We start from the raw sequence: 22,603 nt of genomic DNA on the forward strand, positions 1-22,603 counted from the left end.
ATTATATAAACAATAAAAAAAATGTTAAATAATTTTTGAAAAGTATTGTCTTAATAGAGAAGAGTCCAGCACTGCACCGAAAAAAAACAGTAGATGATCAAAATTATATAAACAATAAAATAAATGTTAAATAAGTTCTGAAAAGTATTGTCTTAATAGAGAAAAGTCCAGCATCGTATTACTTTGCTACCTTTATTGCAATATCTCAGTTAGTACACTTACTAGACTTTCTAAGCCAAACTACCTTAACGTGGGATAATTTCTATTAATTGCATATGCACTTCTAAAAATAAAGTTATTTCTTTACGCTTACACTTAAATAAGGAAACCGAAAAACTATGATTATTTTGGGATTGGCAACAAAAAGAAGTATGCAATTTAAACGCATTGCACACTTTACCCAATAAATAAAACAATAAATTAAACCTCTCAAACCAAACAGATTAACCAATGGTTTACTTCTTTTCCTCAAACATATGCTTTCTTTTAAGTACAAATAGTACGTACATTGGAATACAAATTTTAATTGTGCAATTAAATAAGACTCTATTGTAAGTAGCAATGGGATAATATTTCTTCACTGCTATTATGGGACATTCATATCCATATAAATGTAGGAGCTTATAGGCAAATGACAATAATATCAGAGAAGATAGCTAGATAATGACTAATTACGCGTTTTAGCTACACAGTGGCCACTTTGGCAACACTGCGTCGCATACGAATGCTAGCGCGAGGAAGAGGAAGAGACGAGCGGTGCTGGGCTGAAAAAAAGACGAGAAAAAGGGGGGAAAATTGGCGCAAATTGTGCACGCGAGGCGCAGCCAGTGACGTTGGATCGGAACTATCGGTTTGTGTGGCTTATTTAGCGGCAAATTTAATGCGGCCAATTGCCGATATACCGAGGAAAATAGCATAATTAAATAACCAGAGCCAGCGCATCTAGTGTAAAAAGTCGGGCATGATTCCCAATCGCAAAAGAGAGAGAATCGGTATCACTCGCTGACCCGACTCGTTCGAGTCTCGATCGCGGCATCTCGCTCGCACCTACGTACCGACCGCCAGCCAGCCATATTGCCATCCCGCTCATTTCGGTGACAACGTGTCGGTGTGTGTGCATGAGTGTGCCAGAGTGGAAGCTTATGTGTGTGCGCTGTGTATGTGCAACAAACAACGGCGGCCGCTAACAAAAAAAATTGTAAATAAATACGCTGGCTTTCGACAGCGCGCGAAAATCGAAAAAGTGCACAAAAAGTGAACGGAAGAGCGCCCTCTAAAAAAAAATTTAAAATTCCGGTAGCAAAAAAGGGGGAAAAATGAAAAGCAAGTGGGACATTTATTGAACAATTTGAAATTTAATTTGTTCTTTGCGTTGTTTGCATGGCCACCGGTTCGTCGGACAAGGACGACGATAGTGTTATCCTTCGGCGGCTGATTTTTCGGCTTGCCCCTCTCTCTCACGTTCTCTTTGTCTCTCGCGGCAAGAGCGAGCGGAAAACACGCTCACACTGCACCCACTAGAGATGCGCAAAGCCAATGACTTGATTACTTGCGTGATCCTCCGTAGATATTTTTCTTTAAGAAGATCTTACTAAACTAAATTGTTACAATAGACAAACGTTTTAAAAATCAATGCTTACAAATACTTATTTAAACAATAAATTCCAAGCTATTGCACGAAATTAATTTATATTAATAAACAATAGACAAACGTTTTAGAGATCAAAGCTTACAAATACCTATTTAAACAATAAATTCCAAGCTATTGTAGAAATTAAATTATATTATATATCTTATTCGAATACACCTTCATATCATTAAATTCAAATAGAAACGATTTTTATTGACCATTTTTGTTTCAAAAACGCTGAAAAGAACTATAATTTCATAATATTGCAGTCCAACCAAAGCGGTTAATACAAAATTTCTTTGTGCGCAATTTCAAGTGACCGCATAAAAGTATCGCCGAATGTGTCACCGTCATCATGTGGTCATCTCTGGACTCGCTGCTTTGTTATCTGGCGCGCCATATGTGTGCGCGTGTGTGTGTATCGGCTCTCAGAGAGCGCGTGGCGTGAGCGGACTCGCCGACGCAGAGAGCGAGAGGCTAGAGCGAAACAGAGCTCAGACAGCGGCTAACAGATGTTACGGCGCCAACAGTCTGCTAGCAGAGGCATTTATATGGATTTCGAGCCGTAACAGTGCGACAACAGCGGCCCAACAGCACGCGAGAGCGACGAGAGCCCACTCGCGTGTTGTGGCAAACAGTCAATTTTAGTGTATTTCCGAGCTCGGTGGTGTATTTGAACGGCTAGCCGCGGTCACACTGAAGCAAAAACATTTTTGGCTCGGAGAACGATTAACACAAGCGGACTGAAATTTTTTTGTTTTAGTGTTGCGAAAAAGTTTGTGGGATTTTTCTAAAATCGCCGGAAAATGTGAAAAATATATGGTATAAAACCAAAATTCGGCAAAATTGCTAAGAATATTTAGAAATTTAGTGCGTGGCAATCGGTGATGGTGAAAAAATAAAAAAACCGGCCAAAATCTGACCGGAATTTTTTTCAAATTTTCTACGGCATTTTCTTGAGTTTCGTATTTTTGCCAATTATTTTTGCGATTTTTGTGCGGGCCGGGAAAAATGAAAAACGCTCTGGCGGAGACAACACAAAAAATTTCTGCAATAGAAACTTTGAAACGACGTGAAGAAGAAAACGAAACGAAAACGACGAGCGAACACAGAAAAAAATGGAATATATTTCTGTCGTCTGTTTTTCTTTCTTTTTCCAATGCTCCTCGCACTCGTTGCCGCTTACCGTCGTGTGTATATTGCACACTAATGCCGCTCGGCACTAATACTATCGCACGCTTTCTCTCTCGGACTCGTGCTCGCTCTTGCACGAACTCGCTGTTTTCGATGTGTGTGTGTGTGTGTGTGTAACTGTGTGGTGAAAACGTCGTTGGCGTCGCTGTGAGAATTCTGTACGCGCGCCCCAAACCCCAAATGTGTGTGCGTGCGTGTGTGAAAGCTTTTGTCAGCCAGCCCCACTGCACTCTAGTGTCATCCCGCTCGCACCCCACTCGCCACTCGCCGCCCCAACAAATTGAATTTCATATGATGGCCGCTCGAATGCGGAAGCAAAACCAAAATACGGCCACTTTTTCGGCCATTTAATTTATAAATTGGACTGTAGACCACAGCCGTAACTGGCTGAGACTTCAATTGATATTTTTCTTAGCAGTGTTCTGCCATTTCTACCTTTAAAGGTGTAATTTTTTTTTCAAAAATGTATTTGTCATAAAAAATTGAAGCATTTTTCAAAGTATAATTTTGCCAACGACGGCACTTGTTATCCATATTTTTTCGGTGAACTGGCGGCAAAATGAAATTTATTATTTTCATTTTCGTGGTGTGCGCCAAAAGAGCGAGAGGCCAACACACACGTCCACACGTCTGCGAGCAAAATAGCGAGTACAGCGCTGGTAGTATTGGCGAATAAAATCGCGAGACAAGAACAGACCAGAGAGAGAGAGAGAGAGCGAGTGGTCGTCAAGCGGCGCACAGAAGAGTGCAACGAGACCGAGAGAATTCTCAGTTCCCGTTCTCGTTGTTCTCTTCCCTTTTCGCCCCCGTTTTCGGCACGTCTCGTCGCATTTTAGTTTCGTTTCGATTCCCTTTTCCCCTCGGTTTCACTGGCCACTCGCGCGCGGCTAAAATACAAAAAAACGAAGAAAGAAAGAAGAAAATAAATAAATATTGCTTTCGATTTGTGTGCGGTGTGTGTTCGTTCATTCAACATAATCTAATAGGCTGCGTATTATTCTTCTTGTGCGTTTACAGTTAATGTGCAATGTTAGAGCGGCAAACGTCGGCAGTAGCAGCAGCAGCAACAACATCAACATCAGCATCGACAAAAACAACAGCAGCAGCAGCCGAAGCAGAAGCGCCAGCAACAAAAACAAAACGAAACACAACAAACCCAACAACAACAGCCAACAATGTGAATTGCTTTTTTTTTCCTTATTAATTGTAAACGAAAACCGAATCAAGTGCAGTAAAAATTAAACACAAGCGTATATAAATATATGGTCAAAATATATTTATATCAATGTGTGACAAAAAGCCGCCAAAAACAAATCACGTAAAAGATGTAAGATAGCGGAAAAAAAAGGCGGAACGAAAAGGAAGAGAAAGAGAAGAGAGCCAGACCCAACAACCGTTCTTTTTCGCTCAGTGGAGGCAGGCAGGCAACAACAAACAAACAAGCAAACAAACAATAACAAGAGCCGCCCAGCCAAGGTCAACTTTTGGTGTTTTTGGGGCCCAACAACACAAAATGCACGCGTGTGTCTGCTGCTGTTCGACAAACAACAATTGCAACAACAAGAACAACGACGGCAGCAGCAGCAGTAACCACAACAACAACGACAGTAGCAGCAGCGGCATCAGCAGCAACAACAACAACAAATTGCAGCTAAGAAAGCGCAGGACAGAAGTCGTCGTCGTCGAAGAAGAAGAAGAGGAGGTACTGGTCAAGCGGTCACAGGATAAGTACAAGCATCAACAGGAGCAGCAGAAGGAGCAGGAGGAGGAGGAACACCAGGCGGTGGAGGAGTTGTCTGCTGGCCAAAGCGCCAGTGGCGGCGACAACGACAACGATCTCAACGGCGCCGCAACGAGAAGGCGGTGGTGGCTGCGCGATCCTCCAGGATCAGCGGAAGCGGCAGAAGGAGAAGGAAAAGGCGAAGGAGTGGGAGTGGACGTGGAAGTGGGTGTGGGAGCAGCCGGAGCAGCAACAGCAGCAGGAGCAGCAGCAGCAGCGGGCACAGGACCGACGACGTGGTGGTGGTCAGCTCCATTCGTTGACGTTGCGGTGACGATAGCGCCGGCTACGTTGTTGCTGTCGTTGCAGCGGCAATTAGCAAGGGAATTATCTAAAACAACAACTTCAACAACAACAAGAACAACTACAAAAACTACTACAACAACAAAAGAAGAAGAAGTAGAAGACGAAGAAGAAGCCACATCCTTAGCAATAAAAAGCGGAGCAGCAGCGATAATATCATCACTAACAGCAAGCATCGCCACCATCATTGATTACCAGTTCCCAAAACACCAACAATACCAAAACCAAATCCCAATCCTCGCCAGCCACGCCTTTTGAGTGCCTCTTTTTGTGTGTTGTGTATTGTGCGTGCGTGCGTGTGTTGCAAAGTGTCCAAACTAATCAAGAAATCTACAACTTAAAAACACTAAACACTAAACACTTAACAACCAAAACAAACAACCTGTGCAAAACTGTGACAGGCGACAAAAGATTTGAAAACGAAGAAGCAGCACAGGCTTTGTGACAAGTTCCAAAACGAAAAATCAGAACACAATCGAACTTCAACACTGTCGGTTCATTATAGAGAAAAAACAAACTTGAAAAATAACAAGGAAAAATACACAGAAAGGAAAAACGGAAAAAACGTTCATCAACTCATTGAAACTCATAGAACTCGGGGTAGTTAGAAACACAGAGGATTTCCTCCGATTTCCCGAACAGTTTTCCATCCTCGTTCTTGTTTTTTTTTTTTTGTTGTATTCGCTTGGATTCGCGTGCGTCCGCAACGGAAGAATCCAACTAACTCTATATGATGGCCGATCACTTAGACGAACCGCCCCAAAAGCGGGTGAAAATGGATCCAAGTGAGTACCGAAACCAGAAGATTCCACTTTTTCACTTTTCCATTTCCATTTTGATTTTTCATTTCGATTTTTGTTTTGACATTGACATTTCGCAAGCCGGCATTTTAATATTTTTGTTGTAAACTCTTTAATAAGTCATATTGACTTTTAGCATTAGCCTAATTTTTTACAAACAAAAAAACCAAATAAATAAATGAATTTTATTAAATTTACGATAAAAATGTTTGCCAATTATTTCACAATTTCTGAAACCAATGATTCTATCCTTACACTTTTCCTATATTGATAATTTACGAGCAACCCTTGCTAAAAAAAAACCCATATGGTATTGTCTTCCTCCAGCGGACATCTCCTACTTTCTGGAGGAGAACCTGCCCGATGAGCTGGTGTCCTCGAACAGCGGCTGGTCGGATCAGCTGACCGGCGGAGCAGGCGGTGGCAATGGAGGTGGCGGCGCCTCCGGTGTGACCACAAATTCCACATCCGGCCCAAATCCCGGCGGCGGACCCAACAAACCGGCAGCCCAAGGACCCGGTCCCGGCTCTGGCACTGGCGGAGTCGGTGTTGGAGTCAATGTGGCCGTCGGTGGTGTTGTCGGCGTCGGCGTTGTGCCTTCCCAGATGAACGGAGCCGGCGGCGGCAACGGATCCGGAACGGGTGGCGACGACGGCAGTGGCAACGGCTCCGGCGCGGGCAACAGAATTAGTCAAATGCAGCACCACCAGCAGCTGCAGCACCTACTCCAGCAGCAGCAGCAGGGCCAGAAGGGCGCCATGGTGGTGCCCGGGATGCAGCAGCTGGGCAGCAAGTCGCCCAACCTACAGTCACCCAACCAGGGTGGCATGCAGCAGGTGGTGGGCACTCAGATGGGTATGGTCAACTCAATGCCCATGTCAATATCGAATAATGGCAACAATGGCATGAACGCCATACCAGGTGAGTGGTCCCATTCCCATTTGCAATTTGGCTAACCAAACTGCAAGGAGCAAGAGTCGTTTGTAAACACCATCTATGTTGTATCTTCCGCAGGCATGAACACCATTGCGCAGGGCAATCTGGGAAACATGGTGCTGACCAACAGCGTTGGCGGCGGCATGGGCGGCATGGTCAATCATCTCAAGCAGCAGCCTGGCGGCGGCGGCGGTGGGATGATCAATGCCGTTTCGGTACCGGGAGGACCTGGATCGGGAGCTGGAGGCGTTGGAGCTGGCGGCGGTGGTGCCGTTACCGCCAACCAAGGCATGCATATGCAGAACGGCCCGATGATGGGCCGGATGGTGGGGCAACAGCATATGCTACGTGGTCCGCATCTCATGGGTGCCGCTGGAGGAGCTGGTGGGCCTGGCAATGGACCTGGTGGCGGCGGGCCACGCATGCAGAATCCCAACATGCAAATGAGTGAGTTTCTAGTTGCAGATCTAGTTGATTCCCAGCATGGAATTGAATCGATGGCTAATGTAAGGTTTTCGTCCGTTTGCAGCTCAACTCAACAGCCTGCCCTACGGAGTGGGTCAGTATGGTGGCCCAGGCGGTGGCAACAATCCCCAGCAGCAGCAGCAGCAACAACAGCAGCAACAACTCCTCGCCCAGCAGATGGCCCAAAGAGGCGGCGTCGTACCGGGCATGCCGCAGGGCAATCGACCCGTTGGCACAGTGGTGCCCATGTCCACACTCGGTGGCGATGGATCAGTGCCCGCGGGGCAGCTGGTCAGCGGGAATCCTCAGCAGCAACAGATGCTGGCGCAACAGCAAACCGGAGCCATGGGCCCGCGTCCTCCGCAACCCAACCAGCTGCTTGGTCATCCCGGACAGCAGCAGCAACAGCAGCCAGGCACCTCGCAGCAGCAGCAACAGGGAGTTGGTCTCGGAGGAGCAGGCGTTGTGGCGAATGCAGGAACCGTTGCTGGCGTGCCGACAGTGGCAGGCGGCGGAGCCGGTGGCGCCGTACAAGCTAGCGGCCCTGGTGGCGCCAATCGCGATGTGCCCGACGACCGTAAGCGACAGATCCAGCAGCAACTGATGCTGCTCCTCCATGCACACAAGTGCAATCGCAGGGAGAACCTGAATCCGAACAGGGAGGTGTGCAACGTCAACTACTGCAAGGCGATGAAATCAGTGCTGGCCCACATGGGCACTTGCAAACAGAGCAAGGACTGCACCATGCAGCATTGTGCCTCCTCGCGCCAAATCCTGTTGCATTACAAGACGTGCACGAACAGTGGCTGCGTGATTTGCTATCCCTTCCGCCAGAATCATTCGGTTTTTCAAAATGCTAATGTGCCGCCAGGAGGCGGGCCGCCGGGAATTGGTGGTGCGCCTCCAGGTGGCGGCGGAGCGGCTGGTGGATCGGCTGGAGCAGGCGGTAATCTTCAGCAGCAACAGCAGCAGCAACAACAGCAGCAGCAGCAGAACCAGCAGCCCAATCTGACCGGTCTGGTGGTGGATGGCAAGCAAGGACAACAGGTGGCACCAGGAGGTGGCCAAAACACTGCCATAGTTCTACCCCAGCAGCAGGGAGCGGGCGGTGCACCGGGTGCGCCGAAAACGCCTGCGGACATGGTCCAACAATTGACCCAACAGCAGCAGCAGCAGCAGCAACAGCAGGTGCACCAGCAGCAGGTTCAGCAGCAGGAACTCCGTCGATTCGATGGCATGGGCCAAGTTGGACTATCGCCGGTGCCAGCTGGCGGTATGCAGCAGCAGCAGGGTTTGCCTCCTGTGATTCGCATGCAAGGCGGCGTTCAGCCGGCCGTCAGGGTACTGGGACCAGGTGGTCCCGGCGGCCCAAGTGGACCCAATGTACTGCCGAACGATGTTAACAGCCTGCATCAACAACAGCAGCAGATGCTCCAACAGCAGCAGCAGCAACAGGGCCAGAATCGACGACGCGGTGGCCTGGCCACCATGGTCGAGCAGCAGCAACAACAGCAGCAGCAGCAGCAACAACAACAGCAGCAGCAGCAACCCAATCCCGCCCAGCTGGGTGGCAACATTCCAACACCACTCTCTGTTAACGTCGGCTTTGGCAATGCCAATTTCGGTGGTGCGGCAGCCGGCGGAGCCGTGGGAGCCAATGACAAGCAGCAGCTGAAGGTGGCCCAAGTGCATCCGCAGAGCCATGGCGTTGGAGCGGGCGGAGCAGCAGCGGGCGCCGGTGCGAGTGGTGGTCAAGTGGCAGCTGGTTCCAGTGTACTGATGCCAGCCGATACCACGGGCAGTGGTAATGCAGGCAATCCCAACCAGAATGCAGGCGGTGGAGCAGGAGGTGCCGGCGGTGGCAATGGCGGAAACTCCGGGCCACCGGGCGACAACGAGAAAGACTGGCGGGAATCGGTGACCGCCGATCTGCGCAACCACCTCGTCCACAAACTGGTGCAGGCCATCTTCCCCACCTCGGATCCCACGACCATGCAGGACAAGCGGATGCATAATCTCGTTTCCTACGCGGAAAAGGTCGAGAAGGATATGTACGAAATGGCCAAGTCCAGATCGGAGTACTATCACCTGCTGGCCGAAAAGATCTACAAGATCCAAAAGGAGCTGGAGGAGAAGCGACTGAAGCGTAAGGAGCAGCACCAACAAATGCTGATGCAGCAGCAGGGCGGTGCGAATCCAGTGGCCGGAGGAGCGGCTGGCGGTGCAGGCAGTGCAGCTGGTGGAGCGGGCGGTGTAGTCTTGCCCCAGCAGCAGCAGCAACAGCAGCAGCAACAACAGCAGCAGCAGGGTCAACAACCGCTGCAGAGCTGTATCCATCCCAGCATCAGTCCAATGGGCGGTGTGATGCCTCCGCAGCAGCTGCGTCCACAAGGACCACCTGGAATACTGGGCCAGCAGACGGCAGCAGGCCTGGGCGTCGGCGTGGGTGGTGTCACCAACAACATGGTGACCATGCGCAGTCATTCGCCCGGTGGCAACATGCTCGCCCTGCAGCAACAACAGCGCATGCAGTTCCCGCAACAACAGCAGCAACAACCGCCCGGTTCTGGTGCCGGCAAAATGCTGGTCGGCCCACCAGGACCCAGTCCCGGTGGCATGGTGGTCAATCCCGCGCTCTCGCCTTATCAGACGACCAATGTGCTTACCAGTCCGGTGCCAGGACAGCAGCAACAGCAGCAGTTCATCAATGCGAACGGCGGCACTGGCGCCAATCCTCAGCTGAGCGAGATCATGAAGCAGCGACACATTCACCAGCAGCAGCAGCAACAGCAGGTGCAGCAGCAGCAGCAGCAACAACAGCAGCAGCAGCAGCAGGGAATGTTGTTGCCGCAGTCGCCATTCAGCAATGCCACACCTCTACAACAACAACAGCAGCAGCAGCAGGCGACTAGCAACAGCTTTAGCTCACCAATGCAGCAGCAACAGCAGCAGCAGCAGCAGCAAGGTCAGCAACAGCAACAACAGAAGCCCGGCAGTGTGCTGAACAATATGCCGCCCACGCCGACGAGTCTGGAAGCACTGAATGCGGGAGGTGGAGCGCCGGGAACGGGAGGATCTGCCTCCAATGTGACGGTTTCCGCTCCGAGCCCATCGCCCGGCTTCCTGTCCAATGGCCCGTCGATTGGCACGCCCTCCAACAATAATAATAGTAGTAGTGCTAACAACAACCCGCCCTCGGTGAGCAGTCTAATGCAACAGCCGCTGAGCAATCGGCCGGGTACGCCTCCATATATACCCGCCTCCCCAGTGCCGGCGACAAGTGCCTCCGGATTGGCGGCGAGCAGTACGCCCGCATCAGCAGCAGCCACCTGTGCGAGTAGTGGCAGTGGCAGCAATAGCAGCAGTGGAGCCACTGCAGCGGGTGCTAGTTCCACGTCATCATCTTCCTCGGCGGGCTCGGGTACACCACTCAGTTCGGTATCGACTCCCACATCGGCCACGATGGCCACCAGCAGCGGTGGTGGTGCTGGCGCTGCAGGAGGCGGATCATCCACAACGCCCGCTAGCAATCCACTGCTCCTCATGTCTGGAGGAACGGCAGGAGGCGGAACGGGTGCGACGACCACCACATCGACGTCTTCGAGCAGTCGCATGATGAGCAGCTCCAGCAGTCTCTCCTCCCAGATGGCTGCCCTGGAGGCTGCGGCGCGAGACAACGACGATGAGACACCATCGCCGTCCGGCGAGAATACGAATGGCAGTGGTGGAAGTGGAAATGCCGGCGGCATGGCCTCCAAGGGCAAGCTGGACTCCATTAAGCAGGATGACGATATCAAGAAGGAGTTCATGGATGACAGCTGTGGCGGCAATAACGATAGCTCGCAAATGGATTGCTCGACGGGTGGTGGCAAGGGCAAGAATGTGAACAACGACGGCACCAGCATGATCAAAATGGAGATCAAGACGGAGGAGGGACTCGATGGCGAGGTGAAGATCAAAACGGAGGCCATGGATGTGGACGAGGCTGGTGGCTCGACAGCCGGTGACCATCATGGTGAAGGTGGCGGCGGCAGTGGTGTTGGCGGCGGCAAGGACAACATCAATGGTGCGCACGATGGCGGATCGGCAGGTGGTGCTGTGGACATAAAGCCCAAGACGGATACGAAGCCACTCGTGCCGGAACCACTGGCACCCAATGCGGGTGACAAGAAAAAGAAGTGCCGTAAGTACCAGTTTATTGTGGAACTTTTATTATATTTTAATATTCGCTTATTCTTATGTGCAGAATTCAATCCCGAAGAACTGCGCACCGCTCTGCTGCCGACGCTGGAGAAGCTCTACAGGCAGGAGCCCGAGTCCGTGCCCTTTCGCTACCCAGTTGATCCCCAGGCGCTGGGCATACCCGATTACTTTGAGATCGTGAAGAAGCCCATGGACCTGGGCACCATACGCACCAACATACAGAATGGCAAGTACAGTGATCCCTGGGAGTATGTGGACGACGTTTGGCTGATGTTCGACAATGCCTGGCTGTATAATCGCAAAACATCGCGGGTCTATCGCTATTGCACAAAGGTAGGAGCGCTGACATTACACATGATCCCCAAATGAATCTGGAAGTTAATGGTGCATCTTTTCCTTTAGCTTTCCGAAGTTTTTGAGGCGGAGATTGATCCGGTGATGCAGGCGCTGGGCTATTGCTGCGGCAGGAAGTACACATTCAATCCACAGGTGCTCTGCTGCTACGGCAAGCAGCTGTGCACAATTCCGCGGGATGCGAAGTACTACAGCTACCAGAACAGGTATGTGTTGATCTGATACGATCTGATCTGATCTGATCTGATCTGATCTGATTTAAATCCAATTCGATCCGATGATCCTCCATTCGTGATCCACACCTTCTCGATCTCAACAATCGAGGATCTTTGCTTGACTCCGTTTAGTTTCGTTTCGTTTCTGTTTCTCTGTTTGATGTGAAATGTAATTTAGTTAAACCGCTTGCTCGTTTATGAATGTTCCAATTCAGCGAGTCCTTCGAATTGAGTTCGTATTGAAAATCAGAGGCCTGTTTCGGTTTGCAAATTTTCAGACAAAATTCAAAACAATATATATATATATTTAGGATATATAGAAATTGTGTATAAAGTTCTAAAGCCAGAACAGGTCCTGTGATTTAGTTATAAACCGCTTGCTCTCTTTTACCGATCCTATATCAATGTTCGATGACTGCTCTCAGTATTTTTATCGTATACAAAGTCAGTTTTGTGCACTAATTTAATGGCTTTTGATCCTTGATCCTTGATCCTTTCCCCTTCCTTTTCCACTGTGTTTTCTGTGTCTGTGATTTATTGCAAATGTTGCTGTGTACATAAAATCCAAAAACTACGTAAAATCACACTGCACCAGGAAATTCGATAGAATATCTATCTATGTAGATATATAACCAAAACCAACACACACATGCCCTAGTTATCCTTTGAAATCGCCGCTTTTGCTGCTGCTTGGTGCATTTCCTGATCTCCAACATGGCCATTGAATATTTTGGATTCAGTCCATTGCAATGCGATTGAAGGTTTAACATTCCACATATTTCGAATAGTCGGAACCGAGCAAAACGAAACCAAAACAGGGAATTTATTACCTTTCAAGAAGAATCTAAGAAATCTGATCATAGATTAATAGATTAAATATCCTGCGATTACCATAAAGTAGTGCTGAACTTAGAAAACAGTTTCTGGGATATTTAGTCTACTGATGATCGAAATGCAGGATCTGTTTTAAAGTCAAAATAGGAGAGATACAATAATATTTAATAAAAAATAATAATATAATATAAAATATTTTGACTTTTGTACATATATAAAATGAAGTTTAATAGAATATAGTAAAATAGATCTTGCATATAGTACAAGTGCTTAGAATATATCCCAATTTGTCAATGTAATGATCGTAATACTCGTGGGATATTAGAGGCCCTATATTGATATTGATTGTACCCCTTAAATGTTGTATTAATGTGACAAAAATTCTAATCCAAATCGAATCACTCTTTTTGTTTCTCTTCCTTTCTTTCTCTTTTCGTTTATTTTGATTTCTTTTCTCCCCCCGGCGACAACTGCAACAAAAAAACCAAAATAATAATAATAATAATACCTGTTAATCTGTGTCACCTCATAACTGTATTATTGCGTGTCTTTATCAAATTGTATATCTCTGTGTGTGTGCTGATATGTGTGTGTGTGTGTGTGTGACAACAACAAAATATGGAAAAACGAAAAAAAAAAAACAAAAAAAATTAAACCACCACACTCACACACTCTCGCAATTGACTAAATGCATATAACCATCTCGCTTGCACGCACACCTGTACATCCGTACATCCGAACACCTGTACACCTGTACACACATACACCTGTACACACGCCTGTGTTGTTGTGTTCCCTTTTTGGCTGCCATCTTCAAAATTCGTCCATAAATCAACTAAAATCGTAAACAAAACCAAAAAAAAAAAAACAAACAAAATAAAAACCAAACGCAATCGAACAATTGAACAAAAATCAACAGTCTAAAGGAATACGGTGTCGCCTCAAATAGATACACCTACTGCCAAAAGTGCTTTAACGACATCCAGGGCGATACGGTCACACTGGGCGACGATCCACTGCAATCACAAACGTGAGTATAAACCCAATGATAACTACCATTTGTAGTTAAGATATCATATAGAAGTGGGATCGAGATTCTAATTGATACATTAGATAATATTACAGGATCATAGTATGGATAAATTCCATCTTAGGCGGGGTAATACAAACAAGTTCTTAAAACATATGCATTACATTAACTTATGAATTATGAATAACTTTATGCATTTTTGATAATATATAATGTTTCCATACTGAAGCTACCATACTATAAAGAAATCTCTACTTTGAATATCAGAATAGTTCTTAGTTCAATTGAATGATATTAAAATACGTCGTCACAGCTGGGGTTTCAATAGACTAATAATATAATATGAATAAGAAAGTAAATAATGCAAAACTCTTACGTGCTTTTCACCATCCATCCAGCCAAATCAAAAAGGATCAGTTCAAGGAGATGAAGAACGATCATCTCGAGCTGGAGCCGTTTGTCGATTGCCAGGAGTGCGGACGCAAACAGCACCAGATCTGCGTCCTCTGGCTGGATTCCATTTGGCCCGGTGGCTTTGTGTGCGACAACTGCCTGAAGAAGAAGAACTCGAAGCGGAAGGAGAACAAGTTCAATGCGAAACGCCTGCCCACCACCAAGCTGGGCGTGTACATAGAGACGCGGGTGAACAACTTCCTCAAGAAGAAGGAGGCTGGTGCCGGCGAGGTGCACATACGTGTGGTCAGCTCATCGGACAAGTGTGTGGAGGTGAAGCCCGGGATGCGGCGGCGATTCGTCGAGCAGAACGAGATGATGAACGAGTTTCCTTATCGGGCCAAAGCCCTCTTCGCCTTCGAGGAGGTGGACGGCATCGATGTGTGCTTCTTTGGCATGCACGTCCAGGAGTATGGATCCGAATGCCCGGCGCCGAATACGCGTCGTGTGTACATCGCCTATTTGGATTCCGTTCATTTCTTCCGGCCACGACAGTACCGTACAGCGGTATATCACGAAATCCTGCTCGGCTACATGGACTACGTGAAACAGCTGGGCTATACAATGGCCCACATCTGGGCATGTCCGCCATCCGAGGGCGATGACTACATCTTCCATTGCCATCCCACGGACCAGAAGATACCCAAGCCCAAACGCCTGCAGGAGTGGTACAAAAAGATGCTTGACAAGGGCATGATCGAGCGCATCATACAGGACTACAAGGACATCCTGAAGCAGGCGATGGAGGACAAACTGGGCTCCGCCGCCGAGTTGCCCTACTTTGAGGGCGACTTCTGGCCCAATGTGCTGGAGGAGAGCATCAAGGAACTGGACCAGGAGGAGGAGGAGAAGCGCAAGCAGGCCGAGGCCGCGGAAGCAGCAGCTGCGGCAAATGTAAGTGGTTTAACGAGAATAATTTGCCTATTATTACAATTGGTTTGCGTGTTTCGTATAATTATGCAAATTTGCCTGCTAATTCGATTTGTATAGTTTGTAGAGTGTGTAGGCCAAGCTGTGTTTTTGAAAAATCTAACCGCTAAGCTCTCTTCTCAACTCCTGCAGCTTTTCTCCATCGAGGAAAACGAGGTCAGCGGCGATGGCAAAAAGAAGGGCCAAAAGAAGGCCAAGAAGTCGAACAAATCGAAAGCGGCGCAGCGTAAGAACAGCAAAAAGTCCAATGAACATCAATCGGGCAACGATCTCTCCGCCAAGATATATGCGACCATGGAGAAGCACAAGGAGGTCTTCTTCGTCATCCGCCTGCATTCGGCGCAGTCGGCAGCTAGTTTAGCGGTAAGTGTGCTTGGCTAACCCATCCTGTTTATTTTGGGAAACTTGACTTAACGTGCCTGTTGCATATTTACAGCCCATCCAAGATCCCGATCCGCTGCTCACATGCGATCTGATGGACGGACGCGATGCCTTCCTGACCCTCGCCCGCGACAAGCACTTTGAGTTCTCGTCGCTGCGGCGCGCACAGTTCTCCACACTGTCCATGTTGTATGAGCTGCATAACCAGGGTCAGGACAAGTTCGTTTACACCTGCAACCACTGCAAGGCGGCTGTGGAGACGCGCTACCACTGCACTGTTTGTGATGTGAGTATTAACTACGTTTACTGCACATATTTAGTGCTCTCAAAAGAGCATAAACTGATGTGTACCCAAATGTACAACATGATCTAATTTGTCGCTGTTTCTCACCACTCCGCAGGACTTCGATCTGTGTATCGTGTGCAAGACGAAGGTTGGCCATCAGCACAAGATGGAGAAGCTCGGCTTCGACATCGACGACGGCTCTGCGCTGTCGGATCACAAGCAGGCGAATCCGCAGGAGGCCCGCAAGCAGTCCATCCAGCGTTGCATCCAATCGCTGGTGCACGCCTGCCAGTGTCGCGACGCCAACTGCCGCCTGCCATCGTGCCAGAAGATGAAGCGCGTAGTCCAGCACACGAAGAACTGCAAGCGCAAGACCAACGCCAATGGAGGATGCCCCATTTGCAAGCAGCTCATCGCCCTCTGTTGCTACCATGCCAAGCACTGTCAGGAGCAGAAGTGCCCCGTGCCGTTCTGTCCCAACATCAAGCACAAGCTCCATCAGCAGCAGTCCCAGCAGAAGTAAGTTTGCATTGATTTAGGCATTTGATTTGAATTTAAAACATATCCTACCATGATTATGCAACCTAACCATATCCTACTCTCTCACTCTCTCCTTCCCAGATTCCAGCAGCAGCAGTTGCTGCGTCGTCGTGTGGCGCTCATGTCGCGTACAGCAGCTCCAGCGGCCCTGCAAGGCCCAACTGCAGTCAGCGGTCCGACCGTCGTCTCTGGCGGAGTGCCCGTGGTGGGCATGTCCGGTGTGGCAGTTAGCCAACAGGTGATACCCGGCCAGGCGGGTATACTGCCACCGGGAGCGGGTGGCATGTCGCCATCTACCGTGGCAGTGCCATCGCCCGTTTCGGGAGGAGCTGGCGCCGGTGGAATGGGTGGCATGACCTCACCACATCCGCATCAACCGGGTATAGGCATGAAACCAGGTGGCGGTCACTCGCCGTCACCAAATGTGCTGCAAGTGGTGAAGCAGGTGCAGGAAGAGGCAGCTCGTCAGCAGGTCTCGCATGGCGGTGGCTTCGGCAAGGGTGTACCCATGGCGCCGCCCGTGATGAATCGACCGATGGGCGGCGCAGGACCCAACCAAAATGTTGTTAATCAACTCGGCGGCATGGGCGTTGGAGTTGGTGGTGTCGGCGGCGTTGGCGTCGGAGGCGTTGGCGGTGTGGGTGTCAATCAACTGAATTCAGGTGGTGGTGGCAATACACCAGGCGGCCCCATACCCGGCTCCGGAATGAATCACCTCATGTCCATAGATCAGTGGGGCGGTGGCGGAGCCGGCGGCGGTGGTGGCAATCCCGGCGGTGGTAATCCCCAAGCGCGCTATGCCAACAACACCGGCGGCATGCGCCAGCCCAACCAGATGATGCAAACGAATCTGATACCGCCGCAGCAACAGATGATGGGCGGACTGGGCGGACCCAATCAACTGGGTGGTGGCCAGATGCCAGTCGGCGGACAGCACGGAGGCATGGGAATGGGCATGGGAGCACCGCCAATGGCCGGAACTGTTGGCGGAGTGCGGCCCGGAGCAGGTGGTGGCGGTGGAAGTGCGACTGGGGGCGGTCTAAATACGCAACAACTCGCCCAGATCATGCAGAAGATCAAGAACAATCCCACCAACGAGAGCAACCAGCACATCCTCACCATACTGAAACAGAATCCGCAGATCATGGCGGCGATCATCAAGCAGCGCCAGCAGAGCCACCAGTCGCAAATCAATGCGGCGGCGGGCGGTGGAGCACCTGGCCCCGGTGGTGGTGCCTTGCAGCAGCAGCAGGCGGGCAACGGACCGCAGAATCCTCAACAGCAGCAACAGCAGCAGCAGCAACAACAGCAGCAGCAGCAGCAACAGGTGATGCAGCAACAGCAGATGCAGCACATGATGAACCAGCAGCAGGGCGGTGGCGGTCCACAGCAGATGAATCCCAACCAGCAGCAGCAGCAGCAGGTCAATCTCATGCAGCAGCAGCAACAAGGCGGACCCGGAGGACCAGGCTCGGGACTGCCCACGCGCATGCCCAACATGCCCAATGCCTTGAACATGCTGCAGAGCCTTCCGCCCAACATGTCGCCCGGCGTTTCCGCCCAGGGAGGAATGGTAAGTGGCCAGAACAATGGCAATCTCCAAAAACCATAGTCCCTGCAGAAAGCCTTTTTATTTTCCACTTTTCATTTAACTATTGCATATGTAAGCAAGTTTTAATCTGATAATCTGAATTGATATGGCCGATAAAACCCATTTTAGTAGTTGAACTATTTTATTTTAATTTTTACTTGTTAAAATGTAAAACACTTAAGTTAGCCCTATGATGATTTCCCGCTTTTATACTGAGAAAACATTCCACCCTCGACACAGGTGCCCAACCAGAACTGGAACAAGATGCGCTACATGCAGATGGGCCAGTACCCGCCACCGTATCCGCAGCGCCAGCGTGGTCCGCACATGGGCGGAGCGGGACCCGGTCCCGGCCAGCAACAGTTCCCCGGCGGCGGCGGTGGTGCGGGCAACTTCAATGCGGGCGGTGCTGGTGGTGCCGGCGGCGTTGTCGGTGTGGGCGGAGTGCCCGGTGGAGCTGGATCGGTGCCCGGTGGCGATCAGTACTCGATGGCGAATGCGGCGGCTGCCTCCAATATGCTGCAACAGCAGCAGGGACAGGTGGGCGTCGGCGTGGGCGTTGGTGTGAAGCCAGGACCCGGCCAGCAGCAACAGCAGATGGGCGTGGGCATGCCGCCGGGCATGCAGCAGCAACAGCAACAGCAGCAACAACAACCGCTGCAGCAGCAGCAAATGATGCAGGTGTCAATGCCGAATGCGAATGCCCAAAATCCGTCGGCGGTGGTGGGCGGACCCAATGCCCAGGTGATGGGTCCACCGACGCCGCACTCTCTGCAACAGCAGCTGATGCAATCGGCCCGCTCGTCGCCGCCCATACGCTCGCCGCAGCCAACGCCATCGCCACGTTCGGCCCCGTCGCCACGTGCTGCTCCCTCCGCCTCGCCAAGGGCACAGCCCTCGCCGCACCATGTGATGAGCAGCCATTCGCCGGCGCCGCAGGGACCACCGCATGATGGTATGCACAATCATGGCATGCATCATCAGTCGCCACTGCCGGGAGTGCCGCAGGATGTTGGCGTGGGCGTCGGAGTCGGTGTCGGTGTTGGCGTGAACGTTGGCAACGTGGGCGTGGGCAACGCCGGAGGTGCCCTGCCCGACGCCTCCGACCAGCTGACCAAGTTTGTGGAGAGACTCTAGTGCAGCAACAGCGGCAGCAGCAGCAGCAGCAGCAGCAGTAGCAACACCAGCATCAGCAACAGCACCACCAACAGCTACAATGGTTGGTAGCCGCCGTGGCAGAGGGCTAGACTGAATGGATGCCCAGTAGCCGCAGTAGCCGTAGCCGCAGACGACGACGACGACGACGACCAACATCATTATCAGCCAGCAGGGATCACCAGTGTGTGTTAAACTAATTAACAACTATTACTAACTAAATCTATTACTTTTTTTTTTTATCAAAAACCACGGCACCCCTATTTGTATAGTGTTATAATTAAACCAATAACTATCACACCTAAGTTGTACTGTAGATTAAGATGACCCACCATTACAATCACTAACAATCCCCTATTATTTAAGTCTAGGACAAAATTTGAACAAAGCATTATGATTCGATTTCCATTTTATGTCCGCGATTTAGCAAATATATATATCATATATTTCATATGCCCCTACAAAACACACACACACCATGTATTAATGAATGCAATTCCTTCGTTTCCACTAAAACAGATATAGAAAACGGAAAAAAACAATGAGGTCCGGGATAGGGATTAGAAGGAGCTACAGGATAGACATCTCTCGATGTGACATGGCGTTCAAAACGTTAAGCGAAAGCTCTAAATACCTTTCCATAGTGACTCGCATCGGAATGTTTAGTGTAAAGTAACATTATTTATTTTGGTGACTCCGCCACTAGAAAGCCAACGAATAGCAATCTGTTGCAAGTTTGTCAAGATTGTGAGACATAACAGCATGTTGTAAAGTTGAATTAAGTTTTTTGTACCCTTGTAGTGTTGTAAGCCAGTTGACCCACGACGAAGACGAAGACGACAACCACAACCACAGCCACAGCAACGACGACTCGACTCAATTCACCCGACCCGACCATTCGCATCTGCATCCGCATCCGCATCCGCACAAGAAATATATAGCCTATAGTGAACATGTGCCTGTTGGCGATCGGCAGTTGATTAATTGCTCCTTATAGGAGCTGCAAATTGGGAACACGCATAGAGTAAATACATATTTTTATACACAGATCGAACGGAATAAGTATCTGAAACAGAAACAAAAACGAAAACAGAATCTGAATCGAACTCGAAATTTAAATTGAAATTGAAACCCATCTGAGCGCAAAATCGAAATTCAAGTCTAAAAGAAACTGAGTTCGAGGACGAAGAAGAAGGAGAACGCAATTAGGAGAATCAGGATCAGGAATCAGGACAGTAGCAAACGAAACACCAAACAGATGATGAGAGGAGTAGGAGTAGGAGTAGGATGGACGGGGTTTAGCGATACGAAAGGAGTATGATGATGATGATGATGACGATGATGATGATAAACAAGAGCAACAAAATAGCAATAGCCAAAATGCTTTGAAAACAGTTTTAGGGTACTTGAACTAATTTAGGAACGTAACATTTACAACATATATGCATACGTAGGACAACAACAAATTAGTGTTGTAATTTCTAACAAATTGTTCACGATTGATTGTTTATATTGTTTAAGAACGATTTTAGCCTAAGGACCACGCCCCATGTGTGTGTGTGTGTGTGTGTGCGTGTGTGCGTGAGTGCGTGTGAGTGTGTCTGTGCGCGTTCCTAATTCTTCGATTATTACAACCATTTAATTTTCGATCTTTTTGTACATAACTTGACGTTTTACTTAGTATTTGATTTTGTGATAGCGAAAAGGATATATAAAGGATATATAGGGGAGCGCCGCCAGGAACCCCATTTGTCTCAAAAGCAGGAAGCAGGATATTTAACGGGGTACGCAGGATTGATTGCTATTTATTAACGCTAAAATACAACAAACAATTTAAAACAGAAAAAAAAACCATCTAGGCTATAGACTTTTAGGCTAAAACGCGATGATTTAGGTTTATCACTATTTATTAGACGTAGTCTGTAGTTTTCAACTGGGTTTTAGTTCATTAATCGGATATATCATGTCTTAACTATCATTGATTTCTTAACTCTTTTTTTTGTTCGTATATCTAAGATGATATGTGAAAGCTATTGTTTTCGTTTTCAAACTGTTTTCATTCTAACAGTTGCCGCCGCCCAAGAAACAGAAAGAGAAAGAGACAGCGAGAGAGCGAGACAGTAGATGAGTGATGAGTGGAAATGATGAGGGGATTTTGTAAATTTTAGATACTAGGATACTTATTCACTGCGCATAAAAATGCCTTCAATTGCGACATCAGCAAGTAACTAACATAACTGTAAATACCCAACAACAAAACACACACACACACACAAAACATACGAATACAAGTAAACACAATATAAAGATATACATATATATTAATAACAATATATATAATATATATATTTACCGATTACTTACTGATAGGTGTAGTAGGTCACTCGTACGCGAAAGTTGGTAATATCCAATGCCTAGTTCGTAAGCCGCGCATTCATATATCGAAACAATCGGGTATATCGTTTATATTAGGATCGATCGACACCGCGACTAACGAACACACACACACACCCACACACACACATATGGCATATAAATACATATATGTATATATCGGGATATATACTTTTAGTTAGTGTTTTTAAACGAAACGCGCAGAGTTTCCTTAGCTAAGCGAAAGACAAAAACAAAAAAAATGGGAAAACCAACTAAAAAAGCTGCGCCTGCCAACGATAAAAAGCCGATAAGAAAAAAGAAAAAAAATAAAATAAAAAGGACGAGGAGAATGCGAAACCCACGCTGCGCTGCACACAATCAAAAAACAAACAAAAAAAACAAAAATCATTAAACAGACACCAAAAAACAAAAAAACTTTAAAATAAAGCAACTTAAAATATATATTATTATATAGAAACGAAAACATACTCAAGTCACTGGGCTCTGCCGCCGAATGCCTTTGTACTTTTAACGTATGGAACAATGATCGGTAATTGATTATCGACAATCGTTGATCGGTAATGTTGCGATAACAAGACGCTGCCTTCAAAACGCAGACGCCGCGTGCTGGTGCAAAAATTAGAAATCACAAAAAACGGAATAACGGAAAATAAGTTATCGGATTTGCGGGCGCAGCGTTTAATTATTAATTAAGCCCACGATAGTAACCAAAAATAAGAAGGAAGATGATAGAGCGAGAGAGAGAGAGAGAAAGAAAGAGCTGCTTGCCGTCTTTTTTCTGCGAATTGTTTTTGTTTTTTTTTTTTTTAACAACCTCACACAGTCAACAGCAATGAACAAAGTTATGGGTGTGAAAGAGAGCGAGCGAGAGAGCGAGAGAGAGAGTGAGTGTGTGCGAGTGGCAAAGACACATCAATTATCGTTTTTTAACCGTTTTGTGTGTGTGAGAGCGACGGAAACAGCGAACGTAAGAGAGAAAGAGAGAGCATATTCCAAAACTATTTGTGATTACAATTATATATGATGATGATAACGATGATGATGATGATGATGAAGAAAGCGGAAGTTAAGAAAACCGGAAGCCAGAAAACCAGAAAACTTAGAAGCAACACAAAACGCATTAACC

At 48.2% G+C, this 22,603-nt stretch overlaps 2 protein-coding genes across 9 annotated transcripts; both read left to right on the forward strand.

The window, feature by feature from the left end:
- The first annotated feature begins 730 nt into the window (after positions 1-730).
- On the forward strand, positions 731-5,170 carry LOC122624547 (mediator of RNA polymerase II transcription subunit 13-like). Of its 5 annotated transcripts, none has more exons than XM_043804180.1 (2): positions 731-850; positions 3,842-5,170. In XM_043804180.1, the coding sequence occupies exon 2, from the start codon at positions 4,338-4,340 to the stop codon at positions 5,163-5,165; it is 828 nt and encodes a 275-aa protein (XP_043660115.1). In that variant the 5' UTR covers positions 731-850; positions 3,842-4,337; the 3' UTR covers positions 5,166-5,170. The 5 variants fall into 5 exon arrangements, with proteins under 5 accessions (XP_043660115.1, XP_043660118.1, XP_043660114.1 ...); XM_043804183.1 differs by lacking the exon at positions 731-850 and adding an exon at positions 1,181-1,198; XM_043804179.1 differs by lacking the exon at positions 731-850 and adding an exon at positions 2,272-2,452.
- A 381-nt stretch (positions 5,171-5,551) lies between these two features.
- On the forward strand, positions 5,552-22,362 carry LOC122624546 (CREB-binding protein). 4 transcript variants are annotated; one of them, XM_043804175.1, is made up of 13 exons: positions 5,552-5,692; positions 6,035-6,628; positions 6,722-7,090; positions 7,155-11,291; positions 11,355-11,644; positions 11,714-11,871; positions 13,634-13,744; positions 14,143-15,091; positions 15,260-15,490; positions 15,564-15,794; positions 15,910-16,313; positions 16,416-17,907; positions 18,166-22,362. In XM_043804175.1, the coding sequence occupies exons 1-13, from the start codon at positions 5,638-5,640 to the stop codon at positions 19,060-19,062; spliced, it is 9,918 nt and encodes a 3,305-aa protein (XP_043660110.1). In that variant the 5' UTR covers positions 5,552-5,637; the 3' UTR covers positions 19,063-22,362. The 4 variants fall into 4 exon arrangements, with proteins under 4 accessions (XP_043660110.1, XP_043660112.1, XP_043660111.1 ...); XM_043804177.1 differs by having other exon boundaries at positions 13,664-13,744; XM_043804176.1 differs by having other exon boundaries at positions 7,173-11,291.
- The last annotated feature ends 241 nt before the right edge of the window (positions 22,363-22,603 follow it).

This window comes from Drosophila teissieri, chromosome X, assembly GCF_016746235.2.
Source record: "Drosophila teissieri strain GT53w chromosome X, Prin_Dtei_1.1, whole genome shotgun sequence".
Classification (NCBI taxonomy): Eukaryota; Metazoa; Arthropoda; class Insecta; order Diptera; family Drosophilidae; genus Drosophila; species Drosophila teissieri.

Coding starts and splice junctions, on each gene's coding strand:
- LOC122624547 (XM_043804180.1), top strand. CDS start 4,338: ATGCACGCGTGTGTCTGCTGCTGTTCGACAAACAACAATTGCAACAAC.
- LOC122624546 (XM_043804175.1), top strand. CDS start 5,638: ATGATGGCCGATCACTTAGACGAACCGCCCCAAAAGCGGGTGAAAATG. Junction 16,314..16,415: donor CAGCAGCAGTCCCAGCAGAA/GTAAGTTTGCAT, acceptor TCTCCTTCCCAG/ATTCCAGCAGCAGCAGTTGC. Junction 17,908..18,165: donor TTTCCGCCCAGGGAGGAATG/GTAAGTGGCCAG, acceptor CCCTCGACACAG/GTGCCCAACCAGAACTGGAA.